Source organism: Microtus oregoni, unplaced genomic scaffold (assembly GCF_018167655.1).
Source record: "Microtus oregoni isolate MIOR12 unplaced genomic scaffold, Mior012 000016F_ref0000370, whole genome shotgun sequence".
In the NCBI taxonomy this organism is placed as follows: Eukaryota; Metazoa; Chordata; class Mammalia; order Rodentia; family Cricetidae; genus Microtus; species Microtus oregoni.
In genome coordinates this window covers 19423096-19451069 of record NW_024543075.1, presented here as the reverse complement: position 1 = coordinate 19451069, position 27974 = coordinate 19423096, and the positions used below count along the sequence as shown (strand labels likewise).

At 53.6% G+C, this 27974-nt stretch overlaps 1 protein-coding gene across 3 annotated transcripts; it reads left to right on the top strand.

Annotated features, from left to right (window-relative positions):
- Nucleotides 1-453: 453 nt before the first annotated feature.
- Nucleotides 454-26552, top strand: Il4r (interleukin 4 receptor). 3 transcript variants are annotated; one of them, XM_041667032.1, is made up of 10 exons: nucleotides 454-561; nucleotides 15229-15315; nucleotides 16816-16954; nucleotides 18501-18652; nucleotides 19511-19662; nucleotides 20975-21131; nucleotides 22407-22506; nucleotides 23298-23376; nucleotides 23783-23832; nucleotides 24138-26552. In XM_041667032.1, exons 2-10 carry the CDS (start codon nucleotides 15246-15248, stop codon nucleotides 25684-25686), a joined length of 2448 nt encoding a protein of 815 aa, XP_041522966.1. In that variant the 5' UTR covers nucleotides 454-561; nucleotides 15229-15245; the 3' UTR covers nucleotides 25687-26552. The 3 variants fall into 3 exon arrangements, with proteins under 3 accessions (XP_041522966.1, XP_041522965.1, XP_041522967.1); XM_041667031.1 differs by lacking the exon at nucleotides 454-561 and adding an exon at nucleotides 695-763; XM_041667033.1 differs by lacking the exons at nucleotides 454-561; nucleotides 15229-15315; nucleotides 19511-19662.
- The last annotated feature ends 1422 nt before the right edge of the window (nucleotides 26553-27974 follow it).

Here is a 27974-nt window from a genome sequence, read left to right as displayed (position 1 = left end):
TCAAGTTCAGACTGGGCTACAATATGACAACCATCGCTGCATAGCAAGATCCTGTCTCAAAAACCATAAACTAAGCAAGACCAAACCGTAATTCAAAAAGCAGGATGGCAAGCCGGTGGAATGGCTCAGCTGGCAAAGACTCTGGTCGGCCACAGTTGCGCGGGAGTAAGTGCTATCTTTTTTTCATTTTTACAAGGATTCTGGGGATAGAACTCATATCCTCAGACTTGCAGGCTATCTCACGGGCCCCTCAGCAAGTTTCTTAACAGCTCCATCCATGCCTCTGCTTTTCCATCTGGAAAGAATGGTTGGTTGCACATGACTCCCTCATGAGGTAGTGGCAGCATGGTCTGCCAGAACCTGACGAGAAGCACTGGCTCCTGATTGATGAGCTGTTTTTGCTTTCTAATTTCTCAGGCGCAGGCGCAGGGTAAACATTGGAAGAATGAGCAAACAGCCGCGATCACAAGCCCGGCTGGTCTATTGGGCCAGGACAAAGATTCGAATCCTGAGGTCCTGGAACTCATAAACCAGAGCCCCCGACGGCTGCGGCCGCTTGAGGTAGGGCACGCAAATGACCGGGCAACAAAGCGAAGACCCGCCAACCGCGAGTGAAAATGAGAGGACGGTGGGGCGGGGCATGTAAATGATCGTGCACGGGGCGGGGCGTCTCATGTAAATAAGGGGCCCCAGGCGCGTAGGAAGCCGGGCGAGGTCCGCGCGCAGGAAAGCCCCGCGCGGCGCGTGGATCCTGAGCGCACAGGTAGGAATGGGCGGTGGGGAAGGCTCAGGACCAGCCAGAGGTGGCCGCGGAACTGAGCGGGGCTGGGACCAGAGTCCGCGGATCCTCGGGTGGGCGTGGGGCTGCTGGGCTCCCCTCCCGGTCAGGGTCGCCAACCGTCGGGTCGCGGGTCGAAAGCAGGTGGACCGCCCGCCCTTAGCAACCCAGGCAGCCTCGGCTGTCCCAATCCGGACGGGACGCTAAGGGATCTTCTAGAAGCTGAGACTTCCAGGCTCCTCCCAGGTTCCGGTTCAGTAACCCAGGAACCTGAGTGTTTATTGTGGCAAACTGGACGTTGTATAAGCCAGCCAGTTTCTGATTCAGAGCCTGTCCCCAAACCAACACTCCTGGGCCCTGTCTTTCCCCAGCCCTCTGGGAAGTGTTGGGCCCACTGTGGACTTCCCCTTAAAGGTTTTTCGGAGTCTGGGGGCGTTTGCTGGGACATTTGTCCTATCCTAAAGTCTGATGGGAAAATTGAGGATTGTGGAAATGTCTGGCCAGAAGAGAGTCATGAGATTCCACAGTCCTGGCAAGGTCTCTTAGAAATCTGCCCGAGGAGTCGTGACTGCAATGGGGGACACTGAGGCAGAGATGGGAAGTGACCAGTGTTCCATCCATTTGTTCTCCATCTCATCTGTGCTCTGCTGTTTCGGGCTCTGCTATCTAACTGAGGGAAGAACACATAAGACAGGAGGTTAGGGTTTAATGGGCAAGACACCTCTTCCTAGGGAAGTGCAGTCCCTGAGCCAGTTTGGGGTGTGGGAGAGCACCTTGGCAGGTTGAGAATCCCAGGCAAGAGAAGGCATGCTGAGCTGTTGATACAGCATGCGCAAAGGCTAGAAGGTAGGAAAACTCACTGTACCACCTAGCTAAGAGAAAAGCCAGATGTGTGGAAAGGTAGACAGTGCTGCAGGACGTCCTGGGTGTCCTGCTGGTGGGCCTGGGTGAGTCACAGGGCCAGCCTCCTGGGCCTGCTGCTCCTGGATCTTGAGGGCAGGGATGGGGAACCCCGGGTGAGTTGCCAAAGCGGCCACACACTGGTAATGGGGCAGGGTTGTGGTCATCTGACTGTTGACAGTGTCTGGGTTGTGTTGTGAAGTGCTGAGGTCTTCTCCAGTGCCCTCCCAGACTGAGGAAGGCCAGGTGGTCAGGGAGGCTGTCCCTGAGGCAGGCACAATGGCCTGCTGCTATACTTGGCGACAGAAGAAGAGAATGCTTGGCCTTGTCCACACCACACCTCACTTTGCTGCCTTTGGGGCCTGGGGCAGCCACCCAAGTGGGGTACACATTCAAACTTGGCACAAGAAACTTGTCATGATCCCCAAGGCCTAGGAGGTCTGTTTGGGAGGTAAGGCTTGGAGGTTGAAAGCCAGAGCTCCTGCCCAGCAAAGGCTTGATTTATTTCTTGTGTGCTTCGAGCCCAGTCTCTGTTGTGAAGTTCTGAGAACACTCTGGCATTGTGGTGAGGGTACATAACATCATTTATGCCCCATTCAAAAGTGCACCTAAGGACAGCAGGCACTAAGGAGAACATGAACAAATCTTTATTGTCACCCACAAGAATTAATTTGGCAAAGTGAGAATCCTGACATCCAGTTATGCAGTGATTTTGCTGGGGGTCCCGCATCAGAGAGTGACAGAGGAAGGCAGGGACCAGAGGCTCTTTTCCTCCCCACCTGGCACTGCCCTGTGCCTGTGTCTGCCGTGCCAGCACACTCTTGAGCCTCTGAGGTCAGTCTGGCTGTGTCTGGCTGGATTTCCTATTCTGGGCTGGCATATCTGCATGAGGCTTGCATGGGTGCAGATATCCAGCACTAATCAGACAGAGCATCTTGGAGTTCAATGTTCTGAGCCAAAGGAAGGGAGTGGGGAGTAGAACTAAAGACAGGGGCCCAGCTTCAAATCTGACCTTGCTGCTCCTACCTGTGTGATCTCAAGAAAATCTCTCTGCATCCCTGCACCTCCCATTTGTCAGAGGTATCTGGGATGCGAATGGTCAGGAGATGGTGTTTCTAAACCATTGCTTGGGGGAGGGCAAGGCTGTTGACTGTGTTCTCCCCCTTAGGGTGACATTGCTTTTCCGAGCTGCCCCTGACACTTCTTCACTCTGAGGGGCCAGGTGTGCCGGGTGCTGTATCAGGACAAAGATGGGGTGTTTGACAGAGTCCTTGCAGTTTAGACTGTCCTAGAGAAAGAGACTTGCCGCAGACTCTGAAGAGTAATCAGTGTCACCCCGTAGCACCACGCATGCCGGCCACTGATTGAGGGGTGAGGCCAACCCTGTTGGGTTTTGAGTGGCAGCTCATACAATGAGGAGAGATGGTGTGTCTAAGCTCCTGGGGTTTCCCAGGCACTGGCAGTTAGTGGCAGGGCCGGGCAGGGGTCCTGCGGAATGATGGGAGTGGGAACAAGGGTCAGTAGGTGTCTCTTGGAGTGGTGACACAGGGCTTCCTGTCGCCTGTGGGCTACGCGTGCCATTCAATCTCTTGAGCACATCATGTCTTTCTAAGAAGCGCTGATGTCAAGCAGTTCCAGGTGCTACCACCACTGACTCATGCAGATGCTGGGGCCCACAGCCTCTTGGAGGCAGCAGAGCTTCAAGCGGGGGCCCCGGCTGAGGGACTCCTAGATGTGTGGGCATTGGGAAGGCAAGAAGTGGGTTTCAGGGAGTTGGTGGGAAGATAGGGGGTGCTCTGGGACTGAGAGCCTCTAGTCCCCAGAAGTCGTTACAGATTGAAGGGCAATGCTCGTGTGTGTTGGGTATCAATCAACAGGCCAGGGTCAAAACCCCGAGTGACCAAGCAGTAGAGGCCCCCGGAAGCTGACAGTCCTGAGGAGAAGGTGACTCTAAGGGGGTGACTTTAGGGTTGAAATCCCGAAAAGAAAAGAGCAAGTATAAAGGCGCTAAGCAACAAACCTTGCCCACAGCAAGGAGGCAGTGGGATGGGATGGGACTGGGGGAGCAGAGAAGGGCAGGAGTGGAAGTCAGGGGAGGAGGGAAGAGCCAGACAGACACCTGTATTATCTTATTTAGTTTGTTTAAACGCTGGGAGGCGAGGGGCTGTAAGACGCTCAACTTTTTTGGATGAAGTGACAGAAAAGTTCAGTCAGAAGAGACAGAAAACCTCTCACCATCACCACTGGCCATAAACAATGAAAATTAGTCTCACAAGATGAGCTCCCTCTCCTGTCCATGCCGCTGAAGTCAGTTTTTTACTTGGCTGTGCCCAGTAACCTTGTGAAAGCTGCCAGACCCCCACCCAGCCAGTTTACAGATGAACCCCTTTCCCACAGCCCCAGAGAGCGAGAAAGCTGTGTGGGGGCGGGAACAAGTACATAGAAGCCTGTTGGGTTGAGCTCCAATCCCCAAGGAAGAAAACCGGCTGCTGTAGAGATCTGCCAGGTGACACACCTCTGTTCAAGCTCCCTGGGGGAGGAGGAGCGTTTAAAAGAACAAGGTTGTCTTGGTTGGATCCGGGAAACGTCGTTTACAGGCCCATTTTGGAGAACTTGGTCAGCCTGAGGTTTTCTAGGGCAGCCAGAGGAGTGTTCCGTCTTTTCAAATGAGGAAGTGAGACCCGGGGTGGGGAGGAAAGCTGTGGCCTTGCCCCTGGCCGGCCGTGGGCTGGCTGTCCTTCCAACCAGCAGAGTCGCAGTCTCCTGTCCACTGGCCTCTGGGACAGCGAGGTCCTACCGCATTGCTCTAGGGATGACCACTGAGACCAACTTTCCAGGAACCTCAGATTCCTGGCCCTGGTTCTGCTCCCTTGGAGATACTGACTATCACTCCACTTCAGCCTAACGCTCCTCTAGTACAGGCTGTTCGGCTACAGTTAGTTATTCTAGGTGTTCCATCTACCTTTGGTGACTTTTGTGTTTAGTTTGACTCTGAATTTGACTTGGTTGGAGTCCTATTTAAAGACTTTGAGGTCAGAGCCCAAGGAGACCAGGAGACCATCACCTCCTCCTATCCGGAGCAGGTCCTATCTCTTGCTATAGAGATATAGCATAGATTATGAGAGCCTGCAGCCCCCTTGGCATTTGTAATGGTTGGGCCGAGGGAACCTCCATTTTTCTCTACTGTGTTTTTCCCACCTGAAATGTATTGTTTGAGGCTACAGTTGTCTTTAGTCTTTCTTGTTTTCCAGTATTTTCTGGCTAAATAAGTCTGTGCTGTCCATCCGTCTGTCACTGCTGGAGAGGTGCTAATTTCTTCTTGTGTCTGCTGCGGAAGCTGTTTGGAAATGCTGTGTGCTTTTGGAGTGTTTTGCGACAGGTGGAGTTTTCTGTGATCTCTGCTATGGATCCTAAATCTGGTCCTTCAGATGCTGTGGTAGGCATACGTAGCTTCTGTCTCAATAGTAGGGAATTTGTTGGTCTTTTAAAAAGAATTTTTTTTTCTGGCCATTTTTTCCCTAGCTGCTCTGATGTGTTTGAAAGGATGTATGTGTGTGTGCATATGTGCGTGAAGTCCCATGTCTTCCTGGATCGCTATCCCTTTGTGTGCACAGCTGGGTTTATGTGCGTGTACATGAAGTCCCATGTGTTCCTGGATCGCTGCCCCCTTGTATGCACAGCTGGGTTTATATGCATGTACATGAAGTCCCGTGTGTTCTTGGATCGCTGTCCCCCTAGTATGCACAGCTGGGTTTATGTGCGTGTACATGAAGTCCCGTGTGTTCCTGGATCGCTGCCCCCTTGTATGCACAGCTGGGTTTATGTGCATGTACATGAAGTCCCGTGTATTCTTGGATCACTGTTCCCCTTGTCTGCACAGCTGGGTGTATCCATCAGAGTTTGCCGATGGTGTCTGTCTCCTCAGCCAGTTTGCCTTGGGGATACCCTGTCTGCTTTCCTAGCAGTGGGATTATTGGTATGTTGCCACACCTACCCAGCATTTACATGGGTTCTGGTCCTCATATTTGCACGGCAAACACTGAAACCACTGAACCACCCTTCCCCAACCCCAATGATAGATGTTTGAAATTAACCACATCCGCCTGTAATCTCAGCCCTGGGTCGGCTGAGGCAGGAGGATCCTGAATGCAAGGACAGCCTGGGTGACACAACAAGTAATCCTCGATTTAAAAAAAGAAGAAAAAGAAAAAGCGTGCGTTTTCAATTGAGTGAAGTCCTAGAGAACTCATCTGCCAGGGTGAGCCCCCTCACCACGCCAGCTGTTTATGTGGGCTGTGCGCCCCAGCTCCGCGCTCTCCTTCCGTTTCTGTCGGTCTCGGCCTAGCCTTTGAAGCGGTGCAGTCACTTGCAGACCAGGCAGCCACAGCAGACTTTGGATGTCACCTCCCCTCTCTCCGCGTGTGTCAGCCTGAGCTCTTTCCTGCCACATTTGAAGTGTCCTGCTCCCTGGCAGTCCCTCCGCACCTGCCACACTTGGTTTTTCTCTGGTGACTTCGTGCCTGTTTGCTCCTAGGGGACTAGCACTCCAGTCTGCGCAGGAAACAGAATCCTGAGCTTGTTGCCTTCTCGTTCATAGTGCAGGGTGTGGCCTGCCCCGCCTGTCTGCCGTAGGGGTGTAGCTGCATGCATGGCAGAGCACTGGCCTCGAATGTGTGTTTGTGGGCCTGGGTTTGGTCCCTAGCATCCTAAGTCAGAGCCGTACTGAAGACGTCAGGCATTGCTGGCCGATCGTATCGTATCATATCCTTAGCTGGCGTTTCAGCAGTGAGGCTGACAGAGGCAAAAGTCCTGGAGTGGGAAACACCTGGCCAGGGTAGTTATGAGACAGTGGATGACTCCCGTCTGGCCGCCTCCGCGTCCATGGATGTGAGACATGGACCTCAAGGGACTTTCAGTTGAGAATTGGCACAGAACTGGCAAAGCTCGGGAGAGTGGAAAGGACAGGGATGGTTGGACAGTGGAAGGCAGACCGGGGAAGGGGTAGGCTTGTCCAGGGTGGTGGAGGTGTGCAGAGGAGGGCAGTGCTGGGGGAGGAAAGTGGGGAGTGAAGGGGACAGTGTAGGTGACCGAGCAAGGGGGGCTGCCCAAGGCGTACTTGGGGACCTGCGGGGCAGGGGAGGGTGTGGACTTAAAAGGACAATTCTTTGGCTCCTCATCTGCCTTATGAGGAAGATGGTAGTGGGGGCTCTAGAAGTTCTAGAATCTTCTCTAGCACCTCGATGAGCCACTGAGGAGGCCTCCCTAACTCATCTCCCGTCCCATCATCATGGTGACCAGTATTGGGGCGTGGGAATGGTCATAGGGACAGTAAGGGGGGACTTTGCCTAGTGCCCGTTCTGGAGTGGTCATGGGAACCCCTTCTGCCATTCTGTCCCTCTTGCTGGGGTCCTCTCGCTTCTCAGGTCAGCTCCTACCCACTGGGCACCAGCTAATGGTGGTGGCCACATGGGAACCACAAGCTTAATTCAGTTATTTAGTAGTTACTTCATTCTTGATGAACACAGGGCCAGGATCAGGCTAGGCAGTGCTCTGTTTATAGGTACAGAGTGCCTTCCACTCTTCACGCCAGGTCAGCATAGGGAGCCTGTGGTGCTCAGACACAGTGGGGTGACCATGATGTGTAAGGTCTGCGACTTGAGGGACCTTGACAACACTAAAGGGTCCTGAGAAACCCACAGGCCAAGGCCTTTGTTGATCCCACAGTAGACTGACCCTGGAGCCTTTGTTGATCCCACAGTAGACTGACCCTGGAGACTCGTCTTTTTTCTTCTCTCTGCCAATTTCTCTGAGATAACTCACAGCATGGGGATCAGGGGCTGGCCTTGAACTCCTGTCTGAGGCTGTCCTCATGGCTGGCTGCAGAGAGAGCATCCTGTCATGGCCTTTCTGTCAGCTCCCTGAAAAACAAAGCTCTGACTAGAAGTGTCGCCTATACCTCCAGAGCAGGTCCTCTGCTGCCATGTCAGTCACCCATCTCCTGAGGTCCTGACTTCTCACCCTGAGATCCGTGTCTGTCCACCGCATCCCCGACCCATGCTGTGTGCCATGGAATTGGGGGCCTTGTGCTTCTGAGCCTTTATTCCACAGTGGGAAGGAAGCTTGTGCCTGTGAGATATATCCCCGTTGTCATGGCAACAGTCACTTTTTTAGGTCTCAGGCTTTTCTCAGTGGATAGAGGTAAACCCTTCCCACTTCTCTGTAAACCCCGTCCCGGGCCATGGTCATTATCTTTGCTCCTTTGAACCTGCCCACTGAGGCAAGTGAACCTGCTCCTACTTCCCAGAGGAAGAGACTGCATTCTGACCTCAACCTGCTGGTCTTGGGCAGTCAGGGTGGAGTTGCACTTTGTCCCAGAGCCTTGACCTGTATCTGAGTTGCTCTGGGGTCCCTGCCCACGTGAGAAGCCCTTTGTGCCAGGGCTCAGAACAATACAGGGTTGAGATAGCAGGAAGAATGCAGGCGAGTGCCCCTTGCCCTCACCACACCTGTCTGCAGCTGGCACACAGGGTATTTACCTATGTTCAGTGTCTCCTGCTGTGGGTGTGGGGGAGGGGCACAAAGTCCCAGTCACCACTAGACAAGTTTTCTGTGGAAGGCTGTGAAAACAATGACAAAGCCTGAATTTTGGTTCCACCACTTGCAGGTACCTCTCTGCCAGGCACTGGACCAAGAATTACACAGTCAGAGACCTGGGTTCAAATCCCGGCCACAGTAGTCACCAACTGTACATCCTTAGGCAGGTTCAGAACCTCTCTGGGTCCAGGTTCCCCCATCTCTAAAACAGGGCTGAGACACCTGATTGAAAGTCTTCTCGGTTGGTATTAGGGGTCAGTGGGTTCCCGAGAGGAAAGGGAGCTACACCCAGCTGTTGAGAGTCAGAAGGATGGGGACCATGCAGGGGTGACGGCGCTGGCTTCTGCAAATCTCTGGCATCAGCCCTCACTGGACAGCATTTAATCAGTGTTCGGGAGCCAGGCATCCTGTTTCTGCGGCAGTAATGACCACAGTAGAGCTAGATGCCAGCTCGCTGGCCACAGCCCAGAGCCTTGCTGTGGGTTAGATACGGAAAATTCTAGCAGAGGAGGGGGCACCATGCGTCAACATGTCTCCATGGAAGCCCTCTGAACTCGCTCCAGATATCCTAACAGGGTGTTGGAATTGTAGCGCCAGCCTAGCTGCCGTGGGGCTGCCATGGGGCTGCCGTGCAGCGTGGCGCAGGGCCGCCTCCAGAGTTCTCAAGGAGGAGGCTGGGCAGGGTTAGTCAACCTGAGTGGATGCTGAAAGGAGCTGGACGTAGGTGCTCTCTTGGGCTTCTAGAATTTTCCATAAGATGGGCTGCAGGGATCCTGGATGGAGTTGCCTGAAGGCCTCCCAAGGGACACTGTTGGCCTTGTGTGTTTACAGCTGTCAAGTAGTGCTTAGCTTTTGGTGACTCTGTCCCCATGATAGCTTTGCGGGGGCTTGGAGTCCTGGTCCACAGAGGGAGAAAGGGTGCCCAGCCACCCCTGCCTCTTCTAGAGGAGGCTCTAGCCATTCCACAGCCTCCTGGGCTTTCTCACCTTTCTCCTCAGGACTCTCAAGCTGTCTCCAAGCCACTGGAACATTCTGCCCCTGGGGCTAGTGGTCCCTTAGATCAGTGTCCACAGTTCTTGCTATTCCTGTATGTCCTTCTATGGCCAAGTGCCCGAGCACACTCTCCTCTGTACCAGCCACCAAGTGTCACTAGCCCTGTCCTTTCTCCATCTCCAACGGGGCCTGTGTCTCCTGCTTCTGTAGAGTCCTCAGTGGCCCCCTATCACCCCCAGACAGCCCTAGTCTCTCTACCTTGGTAGACAGTGCTGCCACCTGGGCCTGCCATTATCGCTGAAGTACCTGCAAGACCTCAGCTGCAGGCAGGAAGTTCCAGGCCCTGCCTGGTGTCTGGTGGGTGAGTCACCTTCCCTTCCTCCAGGCCTCCTTGAGAATTTTCAGTTGTCCCACCCTCACAGGGTGCTTTGAAAGCCGACTCTTGGCTCACAGAGATCTGCCTGCTTCTGCCTACTGATGCTGGGAATAAGGCACATGCCACCACACCCGACTGTTGTGCTGGTAATTCTTGATGGTGAGGTCATCAGTCCTTCCCCCATCATCCCTTCCACCCTGATGGGAGCCCTGGGACCTCTTACCGGGACTGGCACCATGGCCTGCTACTTGGCCTTATGTTTGCCCCGGACTCCAAGGTCCTGCCCATCACCAGGCACGAGATCATCATTTCTAAAAATCTCACATTTGCTTAAAAAACTCTCGGATCTTCTCATCACACTCTGGTGCCTGTTAAAAGAATAAGAGTGAGGGCAGCTGACGCTCAAGAAGTGGAGACAAGGATCCCAAGGTAAAAAACAGTCTCGGCCATGTAATAAGGCCCTGCCTCAAAATAACATACACACACACACACACACACACACACACGGCTGGGCATTAGCTCGGATGTGCAAATGCTTGCTCAGCATGCATTGGACCTTGGGTTCAATCCCCTGTGCCAAGGAAGAGCAGTAAAGGAGTTGAACAGTGATATTCACACCTGTAGGAAGTGTACACAGCCAGAAAGGGTACACAGGGAGGCAGGTGGCATCTATGGGCTTTCTGACTGCTTCTCACTCCAGCCACAGCAGGAGCAGGCTGTGCCAACCCCTCCCTGGGCTGAGCCAGCACAGATAAGAGTCCTGGTCTGCACTGCCTCTCTGTCTGAGGTGGGGCTGTTGACGTGGCCACCATTTCTGGGAACCCCAGTGGCTGCTGCCTGGGACCAATGTGTCCTTGGCCCCCAGCCAGGCCAGCCCAGCTGCCTTAAAGTTGGGAGGAAGCTACAGTCTTACTGAGACTGGAATCTTGGGTCGCTCGCTTCAGAAGCCGCCCCAGCTTCTTGACCTTGCTTCCAATGCACGTGCAGCTTGTCATATTGCCATGTGCCCCACGCTTGCCTTGCACTGCAAGAAGCAGCAAGGTGGTCAAGCCCACAGATTGTGGGTCTCAGTTTGGCTCTGGGACCACAGCGAGCATCTTACCAGTTCTGCTTCAGTTGCCTGTGGAATGAGATGCTGACAGCACCTGCCTATAGGGTGTCTGAGAAGTAAGCTAGGGTAGAGTCATCAGGGCAGAGGCTTGGCCCAAGGTCTGAGTTCAGACAATGATTAAATGCACAGTACATAATATGCCAGGCAGTGTTCTGGGGACCAGGGACAAATTAATGGTGAGGGAAGACACAAACCTGTCTTCTCATGTCTAGCACTCTTGGAGACAGACCCATAGTAGCTCTGGTGACAAATACAAGGTTTAAATGACCAGTTTCTTTTCTTTTTCAAAGAGGGGTTAAGTCTCACTATGTTGTGCTGGCTGGCCTTGAACTTAGAATCCCCTGCCTCTGCCTCTCAGATGCCAGGATTATGGGCATTCGCTGTTATGCCTGGCCGCAGGTTACCCCATAAACTTCCATTTCTCAAACCAGGAGCATCCTAAGGGGTTCCACATCTTCCTGTTGTCCCAGTTAATTTGATAAACCTTTTGCATGCTTTGCCTGTTTTTCTCAAAGAGGTGTCACGCTGGCTTGTAGGATCTGTATTACAGCTATTAACTCTTTGTATGTTGCTTCCTCTAGTCTTTCTTGTTTTTGTTTTCTCCTTTCGCATGGCTGGAGATGAAACTTAGGGCCCTGTGTAGGCTTCAGTGTGAGCTTTACCACCTGGCCACATCCTCAGCGCCCTTCTTCTTCCTCCAGTCAAGTCCTTCTCTCTACCATCCCTGTGCTAGGGCCAGAGATGTTTCTGCTTAGCCTTCCTTGTTGGGGGTGGAGGTTGTACCAGGCTGAGGCAGAGGTGATTGCTCTGGTGACAGGGGAGGGAGAGCCCTCAGCATGGTGGGGGGGAAGTTGTGGCTCACAGCAGTGTCAGTGAGAAGGGAGCTGGTGGCCACTGCTCCCTGGAGGTTTGTGGGGCCTCGGGAGGATGGGTGGAGTCTTTGAAGTCATGTCACGTGGGACTTGGAGTTTGTTTTTTCCATTTTCTTAAATTTAAACTTTATTTTCAGATAATTGAAGATTTAATGCAGTTTCAAAAATAACAGAGAAACAATGAGGGCCCCTAAACCCCAATGATGATCTTGCACACAGATGCTTGCTCACACATGTGTGTGTGTGCGTGCGTGTGTGTGCATGCATGAGTGATGTTGAGTGTCTTCCTCTGTTACTTTCATATTACTTCTTCTAAGGACCTATTTCTTCTGTGTGTATGGTTATCTTGTGTTCTGTGTTATCTTGCCTGACTGTATGTTGGTGGACTTCATGAGTTCTGTTGTCCTTGGAGGCCAAAAGAGGGCACCGAGTTCCTTGGAACTGGAGTCACAGAAGGTTGGAAGTGTGAATACTGGAAATCAGACCCCAGTTCTCTGTGCTCTTAGCTGCTGAGCCTTCTCTCCAGTCCCCCCATGCCCTTTTTTGGTTTTTCGAGACAGGGTTTCTCTGTAGCTTTGGAGCCTGTCCTGGAACTAGCTCTGTAGACCAAGCTGGCCTTGAACTCACAGAGATCCACCTGCCTCACCTTTCGAGTGCCGGGATTAAAGACTTGGGTCACTACCACCTGTAGCCATCTATTTTTGAGACAGGGTCTATGATGATGATTTTGAGACAGGGTCTATGATGATGATGATGATGATGATGATACTAATAATAATAGCCTGGAGCTCACACATTACGCTAGATTGTGGCCAGCACACTCCAGAGAGGAGCTGTTCCCTCACCCTGAGAACCAGGCTTACACACACACTGCTAGATCTTACGTGGGTTCTGAACTCAGGTCTTTATAATTGTGTAGCACGTGCTTTACCCGCTGAGCCATCTCCTCAGCTCCTCGCTGTGTTGCTTTCTTACACATCTATGTACAGAGTCACAGCCCAAGCACTGGCCCCATTGGTTCCCAGAGCTACTTCTAGCGTCAGCATCTCCTTAGGCTTATATGACTCTCACACCAGCATCTTGGCCACAGTGGATGCCAGGACATCGCTCAGTGCAGGAGCCCACGTGTGACTCCTTCACAGTCTTGGGCCTCCTTCCAGCCCTCATGGCCCGAGCACTCGTTCCTAACATTATATGATTCCGACTGTGTTGTGTAAGAGTCCAGACGCCTGGACTTGACTCTGAGGCAGGCGTCTTTGTGGAGCCCGTGGTCTGTGGCCCAGGTAGAGCCGGGCAGGCCTGGGATGTTGAGGAGAGCAGCGGTCCCTGGCCTTGTTCCTCATTTAGGAATGACTAAATGACAGTGTGCAGAGGGTGGCCCATAGGCGTCCACAGCCAACTGCTCCGGACATCTTGCAGCTCCAGAATGAGTTTGCAAAACTCCGTCTATCAAAGATAGGATGTCATCACCTAAAGGAGTTGCCTTTGCTACTGAGTTCACACGTGAGGCTCCAGGAGCTCCTAAAATGGAATGAAAAGTTAAGTGTATGTGCCTGCCTAAAGAGGATTTCGCTTGCACCCAGGCTCATACAAGTCAGTGACCTCTCAAATGAGGACTTCTTTTAGAAAGTGGCTAATATCAGGGCCTCCCCCATGAGAGGCAAATTCAAATCCTAAATCTTCTACAGCAAGTCACTCAACCTCCCTGTGCCTTTGTTCCTTCAGCTGAAAACGAGGGAACCATAGTGCTTCCTTGATAAGGCTGTTTTGAGTTGGGGGAGGGGGAGTAGAAAAAAAGCTGCTGCTTAAGTGAGAGAGGAGGCTGGAGGAGGGTGGAGCTTTCCAGGACAGACTCAGGTCCAGGTCCTCTCCTAGAGGAGCCCAGGCTCACTTGGGCGCGGTTACCTCCCTCATCCTGTGTCTCAGGCTCTGTTTTGAGACCCATGAAGACCATCGTCCCTAAACCCCTGCTGTGCCACTGTCCAGTTGTGAGGTCTCTCCACAGGTAGGCCAGGCTTCCGTCCTTCACACAGCCTGTTCACATTTGAAGGCGACAAGTGCAGGGGTCAATTCTCCCAGCTCATTTTCCTTCATTGTTAGATGCAGGCTGTAGTTCCACAAGCTGAGGAATGTGCTTGGAGCTCAGAAGCAGATGGACCTGGCTTCTGGGTTTGGGTCTGCCTCCCTGCAGGTTCTGGGCCTTGAAGCCATGATCGTCCTGCTGGACACCAGCCTCTCGTACTCTCCAGACTGGGCTTTCTGTGATTTGCCCTGTTCCCTCAACCTTTGAGCGCCGTGTCTTCCTGTGTCCCCTCAATCTTTGAGCGCCGTGTCTTCCCGTGTCCCCTCAATCTCTGAGCGCCGTGTCTTCCTGTGTCCCCTAAATCTTTGAGCACTCCCTTAAGCTCATCTGTTGTTCGCCTTCCAGAAATCATCCATCTTTCTCTGGAGTCCAGGTCCCTCAGTGTGGAACTGCAAACTCCTGCATGATGACAGTTAGGTTGTGATGGACCGGCATGCCAGTGAAGTCCCTCGGGTTGCAGGGGAGCTGAGGAAGTCTAGTGCCGAGGCACATGGCAGCTGTCATGTGTCACAGTGTAGCATTGCTTGTGGGGCTGTGTCACGCCCTGAGTGCTGCAGGTGCACTAGGAATTCACACTTGGTGACAGTGCAGATGTGTCTCTCTGCAGGGTCGTCTCTGCAGGACAGTGTCCCGCAGGGTCGTCGATAGCATGAGCCTTTGGTGACTGGAACTGGATGCGTGTGTGGTCGCGTGTCCACCTTGTGCCTTCCTTCCTCTGTGTGTCTATGCCAGGCTCAGCTTGGCAGACCCGCGTGGCCGAAGGAGGTAGAACCCAGAAGCTGAAGAACCCTGCTGCAGGCTCACAGCTGCTCAGGGCAAAATGGGCCTGGGGCTGCAGGTTTCGATAAGACCCTGAGAAAGACCCAAGCAGGAGGGGGCACTGGGGCTAACAAACCCACTGCTGCTCAGAGAATGGCACCCAGCTCCCCTTGTGGCACTTTTCTCCCTCTTCTTCCCCTCACCTCTCTTCCCCTCCTCTCCCTTCCATGCCCCCATTTCCTCTCTTTCCATGTGCTTTGAGCCTCTCTGCTGCCTCCACCATGCTGGAGGTGGAACCCAGGGCCTGGTACATGCGCAGGCACTCAGCTGTCCCTAGTCCCTGAGCACTCCTGGACCTGGGATCCCTGTATCCTTTCCCTCCCTGTGACCCCCTAGCCTGGGGTTGCCTTTATCACCAAGCCAGTTGAAGCACTTTCAGACTGTTCCAGCCGCAGTGTGGCCCCAGATGTCTTTGTTCATTTAAGCTGCCAGCACCCTTTAAAATGTGGCTATCAGTAGATGGCTGCTTAGCAGATAGGGATGCTGAGGCACTGTGTGCTGCTTGCTCAGGTTCACAGCTGGTTTGGGAGGGAGCCGGGATTTGAACTTGAGAACGTTGTGAATGTATGTATGCCACCGCTCTTCTGGGGCAGCTGAGCAGTGGCGTGACCTCTGGCTCTGTGTGGAGAGGGCATAGAGTCGCATGTGAGATGAACCCCACTGAACCCGGATCAACACTCACCCGCTCTTTTTTTTATTCAGGCACCTTTGCATCCCCAATGGGGTGGCTTTGGACCGAGTTCCTGTCCTCTGTCGGCTGTCTGATTTTGCTGTGGGTGTCTGGCTCTGGTAAGTCACCTCCCTCTGCTGTTTGTGCAGCAACCATTAATGACATGTTAGGGTCCCAAGGTTCATCAGCGAACCCAACAAAGCCCTTGTGGAGATTGTGAGATAGCAGAAGGGGACAGCCGATGTTCAGCATCCTGACCAGTTGTTTGCCTCGATACTAACGCACCTTGAAAATCGAGGTTGTCCTGGAATGAAAGGTTATCAAAAGATGGTGGGAAAACTCAGCTCAGAGCTGAGGAGGGAGGCTTGAGGGGTTGGGTGGCGAGAGGCAATTGCAGGGTACTCAATGATGTTCTCTCAAGGGGCAGTGGGGTCAACTTGAAGGAAGGCAGGGGAGGGTTTGCCAGTGCCTGCAGGTGTGTTCTCGGTGAGCCCCCTGCCCCGAAAGAGCTACCTGGCATGGGGTTGGGGATGACACCTATGTCACAGGGCCACTGAGTGACATATGGAGAGTCTGAACCGAGGCTGGCACTCGAGTGAAGACCAGGGTGGAGTGGAGATCTGGGCAGAAAAGAGGTTTCTGAGTCAACCTGGAAGGTCAACGTGAGGACCCAAAGGAACTGACTGCATGCTTTCTCATCCGTACGGCCGGCCAGGTGTGGCTTACCCCTGCCAGCTTAGCACTAGGGAGACTGAGGCAGGAGGATTGTGAGTTTGAGGCCAGCTTGGGCAACATAGTAAGTCTGAGGCCAGACTGATGTAGCTATGGAGACACTGTAAGAAACAAACAAACAAACAAAAAACAAATGGGCACACGAATTCTGCACCAAGCCCAGACAGGGGCAGACTGTTCTGTGTGACAGGGAAGACCACAGCAGCTGCTGGACTAGTGGGGTCAGGAGGTCAGACTTTTGTTTACTGTGTGAACACTTACTGCATGGCGGGGTACACCCACTGGCGTGGGTATCGTGACTTTATCTGGAACATGACCCTGCAGGGCTTGGTTCAGAAAGCTCCTGAGGCCCCCCAACAATAGTCAGAGCGACCAACAGTCAACAACCCCCCACAGTCACGGGCTGCACCACAGCCCCCTCGGTCTCTGAATTGTTGGCAGGGAGCTGACATATAAGTGCCTGTCCCCTCCCTGTCTCTGAATTGCTGGCAGGGAGCTGATATATAAGTGCCTGTCCCCTCCTCCTGCCTTCCTTCAGTCTCTTCTGTTGGCTAAGCCTCTTGGAGCCTGAGCAGTACAGAACAGGGTCAGCCTCTTGCCCCATTGGATAAGGGGTGGGGAAGGAGATGTAGGAGGCGGGAAACTACAGGGTCCCACCTCTTCCTCTGTGCTTCTGGTGTGGTGTAGCACCTGTATGTGTGCACGTGCGTGCATGTGTGTGTGTGTGTGCTTGTGCGTGTATGCTTGTGTGTGTGTGTGTGCGTGTGTGTGCGCGCGCACGCGGGCAGGCATGAGTACTTGGTCCTGTTTGCACTAGCCTCCCTCTTACCTTGGTGGTGAGAGTCCCTTGCCATGATTCCACTGCTCAGGCCATCTTGTCTCTGCAGGGAGCGTCACGGTCCTGGGTGAGCCCACCTGCTTCTCTGACTACATCCAAAATTCCACTTGTGAGTGGTATCTGGATGGCCCTGTCGACTGCAGAGCTCAGCTTCACCTGTCCTACTGGCTGGACTTTGAGATCTCTGAGTAAGTAGGGTAGGGACATAGTGCCCAGAGGTCTGTCCAGGCCTTTGCTGCTCCCGGCAGGCACCAGGCTATGTTGTGCTTTGTGGCTTGTGGCAGCTTATTGGGTGGAGCCAGTCTGGGATAAGGCATCCTGTGTGATACTGCATTTGAGCCGGGCTTGAAGCTTGGTGGTGCAGACCTATATAACCCAGCAACTTGGGCAGCTGAAGTAGGAGGGATAGGAGGGTCAAAAGTTCAAGGCCTGCCTGGGCAACTTAGATCCTGTCGCAAAATTAAACAAGTGAAAGGCTGAGGATGTAGCTTAGTGGCAGAGCACTTTCTGACAGAGGTCGCCAATGCCCCACAGGGCACAGGGGACACTGCAGGACTCTGGACCTACTGTCACTGTGTCACATGACTGGAATATTCAGCTCGATCAGCGCTTCTCTCACTTCTCTTGGGCCTGACGTTAGCAAAGGCTAGAGCTAGATCTTGTCTCAAAAAATTCTTAGCTGAGGTTGGCAGGATGACTCAGCCGGTCAAGGCTCGTGCCTGATGGCTTAAGTTTAATCCCAGGATTCACGTGTTGGAGAAAACTGTGGAAGTTTGGCTGGGCATACTTAGCCATAGAACTAGACTGTGTGGAGTTTGCTTCGAAGGCACGGTGGGTGTGCGGGCATGGGGTCCAGGGCTTGCTCTGCGCCATTCCCTGGCACCTAGGTGTTCTGGGTGTTCTGTGAGCATCGTGCCTAAGACAAACACGAGTCCACAGACCCAGTGCTCCAGAGACACACCCAGACACTACAGAGTGACCTTCCACCCTCTTATTGCCTTGCTCATTGGCACAGAGCTGTGGACGCTGGCAAACTGTGAGCCTTGGGTCAGTTGGCCACTACTTGGTTTTTGGTTTTGTGTTTTGAGGCAGGATCTCTCTGTGTAGCCCTAGCTGTCCTGGAACTTACTATGTAGACCAGGCTGGGCTCAGCCTCGCAAAGATCTGCCTGCCTCTGTCTGTGCTGGAATTAAAGGTGTGTGCCACCACAGTGGGCAGACTACTGTTTTCGTGACCAGTAGTGTTTTATTAGCATGCAACTTCTTATAGTTTGCATCTTGTCTGTGACTGCTTTGGGGCTACATCAGCAGTTTGTTGTGGTGACAGAAGCTATGTTGTCTTCAAAAGCCTTTGGTTTCCTTTCTGGCCTTTAACAGAAAATGAGTTTTAGCCCCTGGCCCATGAGTTGTGGGTGGCCCATCTAAGTGGCCCATTGGCAAAATTATACTGGTATATACAGGACGGGGTCTGTGGGAGGTGTGCTGGAACTTGTCACAGTTCACTGTGAACTGAGAGATGCTGACTTTCTTAATGTCCTGGAGCTAAGTCCTGGGACTGAGGTCTACAGTCAGAACAGCACAGGAGTGTCCAGAATGGGGTGGTTCAGGGCTGTGGCCAGCAAGATGCTAACACCAAGTCAGGTGCCCGCCTCGTCCTGGCTGCCTTGGTCTTCCTGTCCAGCAGTTAAGAAGCTGGTGACCATGGGAAGAACCCTAATCTAGCCTGTGTCTGCAGAAACAAGACATGCACCCCGGAGAACATCGCCAGCTCCGTGTGTATGTGCCGCATAACCATAGAAGAACCGGTCCTGAGAGACACCTACCTGCTGGTCCTAAGGGCTGAGGAGCAGGTGCTGTGGCATGGCTCCTTCACGCCCAGTGATAATGGTAAGGCCTGGCTAGGCGGGTGCTACGGTGCAGGGAGGTGAGGTGCGCGCTGGCCGCAGGCTGGCTGCTGGGTTATCATGTGGCCTTGACTGTGGAAGGCTCACCTGCTCACCTGTCCCAAATCGTTTGTTTATTTGTATTACTGGGGACAGAACCCAGGACTTCACAGTTGCTGGGCACTGCTACTGAGCTATACGTCTCCGCGCAGGTGTAGTTACAACAGGAATCCAAAGCAAGAGTTTGTTGCTGGGTGACACAGGGCAAATCGCATTACTTATCTGAACCTTGCTTGCAAAAGAGATAGATTGCCTCCATTTTGTAGATCAGAGAAGGCAGGCTGCTTGCCTTAGGTCACACAGCTTCTCAGTACCGGAGGCAGAATTGGAGAGCACATCTCCCCAAGGACTCAAGATTTTTTTTTTTTTTGTCTGTGGTTAGAACTGCTGCTCAGACCACCAAGGACCCACGAGCTATTAGAATTAGCCCATGGGTGAGTTTAAGGTCATTTCATGTTAGCTTTAACATACACGCTACAGCTGTGATTTCATAGATATGATTTCGGAAGTGACGAAGCTGGGTGAGGGAGCACACACCTGTAATCCTAGCACTCAGGAGTCAAAAAAGGAGAGTCAGGGGTTCAAGGCCAGCCTCCCCTAAGGGAGGAAGGAAAGGAGGGAAGAAGGAATTGGGGAGAAAGGAAGGGAGGAAGAGAGGGAGGAAGGAAAAAGAAAGGGAAGGAGGGAGGAAGGGAGGGAGGAAGGAAAGGGAGGGAGGGAGGGAAGGAGGGAGGGAAGAAAGAGAAATGAAGTTGCAGATCTCAGGGCTCAGGCCCCTCATGCAGGCCCCCTTCCTCCCCAGTGAAGCCCAAGGCTCCAGATAAGCTCACAGTTCACAACAATGACTCCGATACATGGCTGCTGACGTGGAGCAACCCATACCCCAAGAATAGCTTTCTGTACAATCAACTCATGTACATGGTCAACATCTCCAGAGTGGACCACCCCGAGGAAGTGAGTGGGCACCGTGGGTCCTTGCCATTGCCTGGGAACGGGGCTGGGAAGGAGGGCTCCATCTTTGGAGTAGGGAGCTTGGGAGTGGCATGGAATCAGACGAGAGAGCTCCCTCCTCACCAGACTCTGCCCCCGGCACGCCCTTCCCCTTCCTGGTCCTCCATTTTCAGTGTGCAGCTGCGTTGGCCAGTTTCCTATCACTATCAAGTTCTGAGATAATGAGTTTTTAAGAGACAAGGTTTATTCGAGTGCATGATTTCCTAGAGGGCCCTTTGTGATCGTGTGGCCCCATCACTCTGGGCTAGTGTTGATGCACTGTGGCAGGAACGGAGCAGAGCTGCTCACCTCCTGGTGGCCAGGAAGCAGAGACAGACATAGAGGGACACACACAAGCATGTAGCCACTGTCCTAAACTCCCAAGAACATGCCCTTGTGACCCACCCCTTACCAGATGCTACTGTCTCACAGTAGCTCAGTCTAAGGACCAGGCTTCTACCAAATGGACCCTAGGGAACATTCTGAAGCTGGACCCTACTGTCAGGAAGAGGACCTATCCCTGCCATCCTAACTCTGTTAGTGAAGGACTTTGGGCCCCACCTGCTTCCCAAAAGGGGACACTTGAGGTTATGGGTGGCAGAGTGGTCACTTCAGGCTGGATACACTCCTGGTCACTTTGGCTTTTGTGTGCCATTCATGGTGACCTGTCTTCTGTGCATGGGTGACACCATTGCTCCTTGCTGAATATCTAAAAGTAGATTTAGGCTGGTTGTGGTGGCACATGCCTGTCATCACAGCCCTCAGGAGACTGAGAGGGAGGATGGGGAGTTCGAGACTAGCCTGGGCTACATAGGCCTTTCAAACAACAACAAACAGAATCCCCCAAATTTCCTGCACAGGAAGGTATTATCAGCTAGACAAAGGCAGGTGTCTGTAGGGCTGGGCCCCTAAATTAGAAGCAGGTGGGGGTCATTTCCTACCACACATGTCCTCCTGCCCCTCCTTCCCAGCATTCCCAGTGGTGGAATGACCTCCAGAAACCAAGGGGTGAGACTGCTGAAGTCACTTACCCAAGGTCATACAGTTTAGTTAGTTGTAGTTTACAGTGTGTTCAAACCCAGCTTAATCCACTTGTCCAGATCATAGTTGATGTCACATAGCTAATCATGGGAGGGGCCGGGGGAGGACTGGCACCCTGTTTCCTCTATGGCGGCAGGGGTGTGCCCAGCATGAAGGGATCATTCAGGACAGCAGCCATGCTGCACATAGCACATCCCTGCCAACTGTGCATTGGTGTGTCCCTCTGTCCTGACAGTTCGTAGTCCATAATGTGACCTACAAGGAAACCAGGCTTCTCCTCCCAACCAAGACCCTGAAGTCGGGGGTGCAGTACAGGGCACGGGTGAGGGTCCTGGTCAGTAGCTTCAGTGGCACGTGGAGTGAGTGGAGCCCCAGCGTCACCATAGACAACCGTGAGTATCGGGGCCCTGGGCTGTGAGGGTCTATCTCTACACTAGTCGGGAACTACCCCTGGATGACCCTCAGGGTTTTCAGTCCTGGAATGTGGTATAGTGGTCAGAGGCCGCTGTAATAAACAGGCCCACAATTCCACGGTGGTCACTCTTGAGTCCCTCGTGCAGCAGTGTTAGTCTGAATCCTTGTATCCAACACAGCGTGGCTTCGCAGTCAGGACCAGGGACAGTTGTGTGGTTGGTTCCGTGGTAACTGCTGAGGTGGGGAAGAGCTTGTATGCAGAGGGCACAACATAGGTCACACATTTTCCAGCAAATATTGACAAGCTGTGATTGAGTGACCTTGGGGCTCCAGCAGCGAGGAAATACATGGGAACCTGCGTGCAGTGGAGCTGACCTGTGTCAGAAACAGAAATGTGGGGTTCAGGAGATGGTTTCATGCCGTGCAAGCGAGAGGACCTGAGTTTGAGTCCCCAGGACCCACGTGAAAGCCTGGCGCAGCAGCACGCATCTGTGCCCAGGATGAGGATTAGGAGACAGGAGTCTCCAGAAGCTTGAGGCCAGCTAGCGTGTGTAGACAGGGATGAAAACGGACCCATTTCAAATAGTGTGAAAGGCAAGAACTGACCGATAGGTGCTGTGGCTCACACACTCCTCCCGTCAGACCCTAACATAAGCGCACGCACACACCCCGTGAGGGAAAGATTATAAATTGATTAAAAACCAGAAGTGCAAACAAAGAAACCAGGTAGATGACAGCAAGTGCCAGGAAGGAAGAGAGGCAGAGTGGATGGAGGGTGGCAGAGGTGGTGGGGGACGGTGTCACAGAGGTCTTGTCAGAGTCAGTAAGCAAGGAAGAGACACCTGTGCTCGTGCTGAGTGTATGACCTTGTAAATCCTGTGGTCCTCACAGCTTGTGAGAAAGGATGTTTCTAACCCCGAGGGAAGGACCACCCCCCCCCCCCCCGGGCTGCTCAGCAAGGACTTGATAGAGACAGGCTTTGAACTCAGGTCCTCCCGCTTGTCAGGGCATTCCTCTGAGCTAAGGAAGACAGGAGTGACAGCTTCAAGCTGCTGTGATCTGGCCTTGGATCAGGGACGGTGATGTCGAGATGTGATAAGGCCTTGGTGTGTAAGGGGGAGAGGAGAGTTAGGGAGACAGGTGGGAGGGCTGTCCGCAGCCAGGTCACCAAGGGTCTCAGGAACTGAGTGAGTAGAGGCGACTGCACATGGCACAGGGTGGGCTTCCAGCTCACGGCTCCCTTCACCTTGCAGACTTCCAACTGCCCCTGGAGCAGCGCCTCCCACTAGGAGTTGGCATCTCCTGCTTCTGCATCCTGTTGTTTTGCCTGGTTTGCTACGTCAGCATCATCAAGTGAGTCTCTGCTTTGGCCGGTGCCTCAAGCTGGCCCTTCTGCGGTACTAGTTGTGGATACCCCACTTACCTGTCCTGGCTGCCATGGCTGAGACAAGGATGACAGCATCCCTGGTCCAGAGTCGGTCTCTCAGGGCAGGCCAGTAACCAGCATTCTCCACAGTGGCTGTGCTCTGGAGAAGCAAGCCAAGGGGTGTGTGTGTGGGGGGGGGGGGTGTTAGTGGTGGTGGATGCTCTAGAGGGAAGGAACTGTCTTGGATGGAATCTTTCTTTGGCACAAAGCTAAATGGAGTTGTCTCTGTGTCCCTCTCAGGACCCATGATATGGTCCAGGCACTGGGCATGTGGTGGGAGCAGAGGCATTTGAGCAAATGATGTGAGTGAGGCCTAGCGAGGGTGCTTGCTGGCAGGTGGCTGTCAAGCTGCCCGTAGCCTGAGCTCTTCTGTAGGCGCTGAGTGACCATGAGACCACAACCTCCAGGGGAGCCTGGACAGGGCTGGTAGATGGGGGGAATCTATTTCTGCTGAGCTCTACCTTGGAACTCAGGTCCAGGGCCATGTTTTTTTTGTGTGAAATGAGATTAGAAGAAACTGAAAATGGGTGCCAGGGAGTTGCCCACAGTTGGCAATGGATGAAATTGTCCTCGTCAGGTTAGGACCAAGATGGTCTTTGCGTATCCAAGTGGAATCAGTGTGGCCTTGGTGCCCTGGGAGGAGTGCTGGCCAGGTGCTTGCAAGAGCACCGTGGCCATTGCATATTCAGAGATCGGCCCTCTCCTTTTCTACCCTCAGGATTAAAAAGGTGTGGTGGGACCAGATTCCTACCCCAGCACGCAGCCCTCTGGTAGCGATCATCATTCAGGACTCACAGGTAGGAGGATGCAAGTGTTGCATAATGTGACTCCCAGCCACGGGTAGGGTGGGGGCAGGGAGCCGAGGAAGGTGGTGCTCGGGTGCTGATAAACTCACAGTGGGCAGCTGTGAAGCCCACATCCAGGTCCAGGAGGACCCAGTATTAGTTCAGCCATGTCCCGCTGGCCACAGTGAGTCCTATGGCCAGAGTCAAGAATGTAACAGGGAAGCTGGAGTGTCTGGAGCCGTTTGCTGTCCCCAGTGCACCTCCATTCATGGGGAGGGGGGTGGTCTAAGGCTCCCAGACCTCTGTGGGGCCTACGTGGACCTCAGCTGTCCAGGCACAGCTGTCTGTGAAGACACTGAGCCTTCTCTAATGGGCCTGGGCAGACAGCACCCCAATCTCACTTAACTGTCTGTTTTAGGTGTCCCTGTGGGAAAAGCAGACCCGAAGCCGGGAGTCAACCAAATGCCCGTATGTATCTGAACTTGAACTTGGGTCATAGCTTTTGAGGATTTGGGAAGTGTGGTAGTTACTCAGCCAACAGTGGGGTCATTCCTCTCCTCTGTGCTCCTCCCAAGGGTGTCAGGAGGCAATTGTGGGTAACTTGAGTCCCCAGTCTGCAGTGAGAACAGACTGGATATTGATTATAAAGTCAGAAGTCTTACCTATAGCACTCCAATATCAATCAATACAGGATGATTCCTTGCAGGGTTCTGGGGGGCGAATAGGAATCTCTCAAGTGTGGCAAAACTGAACCCTAAGTTTTATTTCTGCAGACGCTGGAAGACATGTCTGACAAAGCTGCTGCCCTGCTTGCTGGAGCATGGCATGAAGAGGGAGGGAGAGTCCCCAAAGGCTGCCAAAACTAGGCCACTCCAGAGTCCTGAAAAGGCAGCCTGGCATCCTGTGGAGGTCAGCAGGACGGTCCTCTGGCCAGAGAATGTCAGGGTCAGTGTGGTGCGCTGTTTGGAGCTGTTTGAGGCCCCAGTAGAGAGCGAGGAGGAGGAAGAAGAGACGGTCAAAGGGGACTTGAACATGCTGCCTGAGAGCAGTGCCGGTGGCTTCCAGGAGGGTCAGGCAGACATCATGGCCCGGCTCACTGAGAACCTGTTTTCAGACTTGCTGGAGACTGAGGATGGGGGCATTGGCCAGTCGAGCCAGGTGGAATCATGCTCCCTTCTGCCTTCAGAAAGTGGGCAAGCGTCTGTGGCTTGGGCCTGCGTCCCCATGGGGTCCAAAGAGGCCACAAACCAGGCCACAGAGCAGCCTTCACACCTGGGCCCTGCTTCAGGCAGCCCAACGCCCAGCACTCCTGACCTGGCCTGCACAGAGGTGCCACTTGTCATCACAGACAATCCTGCCTACCGTAGTTTTAGTGACTTCTGCGGCTCCTCTCCACATCCTGGAGAGCTGGCCTCAGAACAGCAGCAGGCTGGACACCTGGAAGAAGGGGACCCTCCAAGCCCAGCTGAAGAATGCCCATCTGTGCAGCAGGAGGACAGCTGGGAGCAGATCCTTCACCTGAGCGTCCTGCGGCATGGGGCAGCTGGCCCCGCCCCAGCCCCTACCAGTGGCTACCGGGAGTTCGTGCAAGCAGTGAAGCAGAGTGCCACCCAGGACCCCAGGGTGCCTTGCTTTGGGCCCAGTGGAGATGCTGGTTACAAGGCATTCTCTAGCCTGCTCAGCAGCAGTGCCGGCTGTACAGACACAGCAGGACCAGAGACTGACAGTGAGCGTGGAGGCTACAAGTCTTTCCAAGCAGGATCAGGGACTGACAGTGGGCCTGGAGGCTACAAACCCTTCCAGAACCCCGTTCCTAACCAGTCCCCTAGGTCCATGCCCTTATTCACCTTCGGACTGGACATGGAATTTCCGTCCAGTCCTCTGAACTCAGTCCCACCCAGCAGCACCACAGAATGCCTTGAGCTGGGACTCAAAGGAGGTGACAAGCTGAAGGCCCCTCCTCCCACAGATCAAGTGCCCAGTCCCTTTGGGGACGACCTGAGCCTTGGCATTGTCTACTCTTCCCTTACCTGCCACCTGTGTGGCCACCTGAAGCAGCACCATAGCCAGGACGAAGGTGGCCAGATCCACGTGGTTGCTAGCCCCTGCTGTGGCTGCTGTTGTGGGGACAGGTCACCGTCCCCAGGGAGCCTCTCAGAAGCCTTGGAATCCTGTCCTGGGGAGATGCCACCAAAAGCCAACCCCACCTCAACACCCAGGACACCTTCAGACTTGTCAGTGGAGGGCAAGACTCTGGGTCATGCTATTTCCAGCCAGACCCCCAAGGTGTCTGCAGGCACCCTGGGCATGGCAGTTTCTTAGGTGAGCTAGTACGTTGTTGTTGCTGAGGTCTGCACTGAGGCCAGGGTTCATCCAAACCAGGAACGTGCCTCCCGGGAGATAGCCCAGCTGGCAGGTTTCCCAGAAATCCAGAGAATGGTGAATTGAAGATGTGAACTTAGCCTGACCCTGGGGCCTGGAGCCTGTTTGACTCCCCACCACTGGCGTGAGCTCTCCTCTCACAAGGGATTCAGGGGCTCAGTGTGCCGTGTCCCATAGCAGTCCTGAGGGTCCTAAGTCCCCTGCTCCCCTACTTGTTGCTGCCCTACCTGCTCGGGCCCAGTTTTTTCTCACCAAATAGACCTGTTGTCCAAGGCTCACAGCTGTTTGACTCTCCTTGAGCTGGAAGCTGACCCTAGAAACTCACATCTGGCCTGGCAGTGGCTTAGGTAGGAATTGTAAGTTCAGGGAAGGCAGTTATTGGCCCCAAGGTGACCATTCATTGAGCAGCTGCTGTGGGTTGAGGCAGGAAGCAGAATCTGCTGTCCTGGCTAAGACGGCTGTGGAGAGCACCAAGGCTACAAGACACTTCTGATTGCCTGAAGCAGCACAGTCACCGCCGGTTGCCCACCTGCAGCCAGGGCTCCTGAAATCTGGAAGTGGAGATCCCCCAAACAGTGGTCACTACTGGCAGTCACGGAGAGACCCCAAGGGGAGGCTGCTGGTTCTGGTTGGTGGCCAGGAAGTCAGGGTAAGCAGACAACAGACTGCAATCTGACCTTGTTCTAGAAAGATGGGGCCGGGTTGAGCAGTGTCTGTATGTCTCTACCTTGTGACACCTAATACATTTGCAAAGAGGGCAGGCCAGGCCACGTGGAGCCTTACATCAATAAAGACTCTTTATCTTGTCAGTTTTCCTTTATCTCACACACAAACACACACACACTGTGGCCTCCCAGCAGCCTATGCAAAGCAGCTGGCCTGCAGTCCGAGAAATCATGGAATAAGGTTCCAGCAGTTGGTTTAAGGGGGGTGACTTGGGCATGGGGCGGGGCTGCAGCTGTTCCAAGCCTCACCCTCCAGCCCTGGCTGCCACAGCTTGTGCCCAGGTATGCCTGCTCAGGGGAGGGAGCTGGTCACCTTTCTCCAGTTGGCACTGGCTTTAGTGGGAGCCTGTCTCCACAGGCAGGAGTCCTCCTCTGTTTCTTGTCTTTAGGCAGAATGCTGAATATGTTGGATGCTCCTTCGCACACAGAGGACGTGATGCTGCTATGTGTTGCTGAAAGTAGCATGGCATTGGCAGGCCCCACATCAGGCAGAAGAGTGGTGGGGTAGAAATCTGCAGGCCAGTGGGAAAACTTTAAAGTCTGTATTTTGAATACGGTACTCGGAAGAAAAGACCAGACAGGTCAGACCTAGAGAAGGCCACATTTGAGATGAGCCCATGGCATCTGCAGAAAACCAGGAAGACCTCAACATGCTGGACGGCAGAGGCAGTTTATGTTCAAAGTTTGAGGCACAAGGACCTGGTGTGGTCACAGCATCAGAGATTAGGGTCCTGGCATGATGGGGGCCAGTGTGCCCTTGGATACTGAGTGTACCTAGTTCTGCCTGCTGAGAGGTGGTCCAGGAGAAGCCAAGCTCAGTCTTTCACATCTCAGCACGATGCTTCTAAAGGTTTCACGGGGACTCAGACTAGCCTCCGACACATCACTCGTTCTGAGGGCTGGGATTACAGGTGTGTGCCATGACACAGCTCCCCAGAGTGATCTCACCACCCTCCTAGGCAGGAGTTGAGAGGAAATGGAGCCTCCCAAGGTATACCTCCTGTGTAGGGTCCCTCCCACTTGGCAGAAGCAGAAGTCAGGTTCTTATTTGCATTCTGGAGGGAAATGACTCCCACAGGAATACACCGACTGTCCCAGGGAATTGTTACCAGCCCACCCTTGGAACTTCCTCTGTAAAGTATCTTAAAAACTCCTTCTGGCTGGGCCTGATGGTGCATGTTTTAATCCCAGCAGTTGGGAGCCAGAGAGTCTGAGGCTAGCTCAGGCTTTGTAGTGAGACCCTGTGCCTCATAGCCTGGCACTTGACCTTTAAGCTCTGGTCTCTGAGTTAGCCCAGGGTAGACCACTGGTCCTCTGTCCGCCTTCCCCTTATACTGCCTGTGTGTCACTCCTCGTTTGCAGATCAAGGAAGCTGCTAAGACCTATGTGGCCGTGCTGACTCCATTAGCATCCTCTTCTTGTCCCATGAGTGTCCACTGATAACTTAGGTGCCAGAGTGGAAGGTATGTGCTTTAGGCATTGGATTCTCCGCCTCCTGCCTGC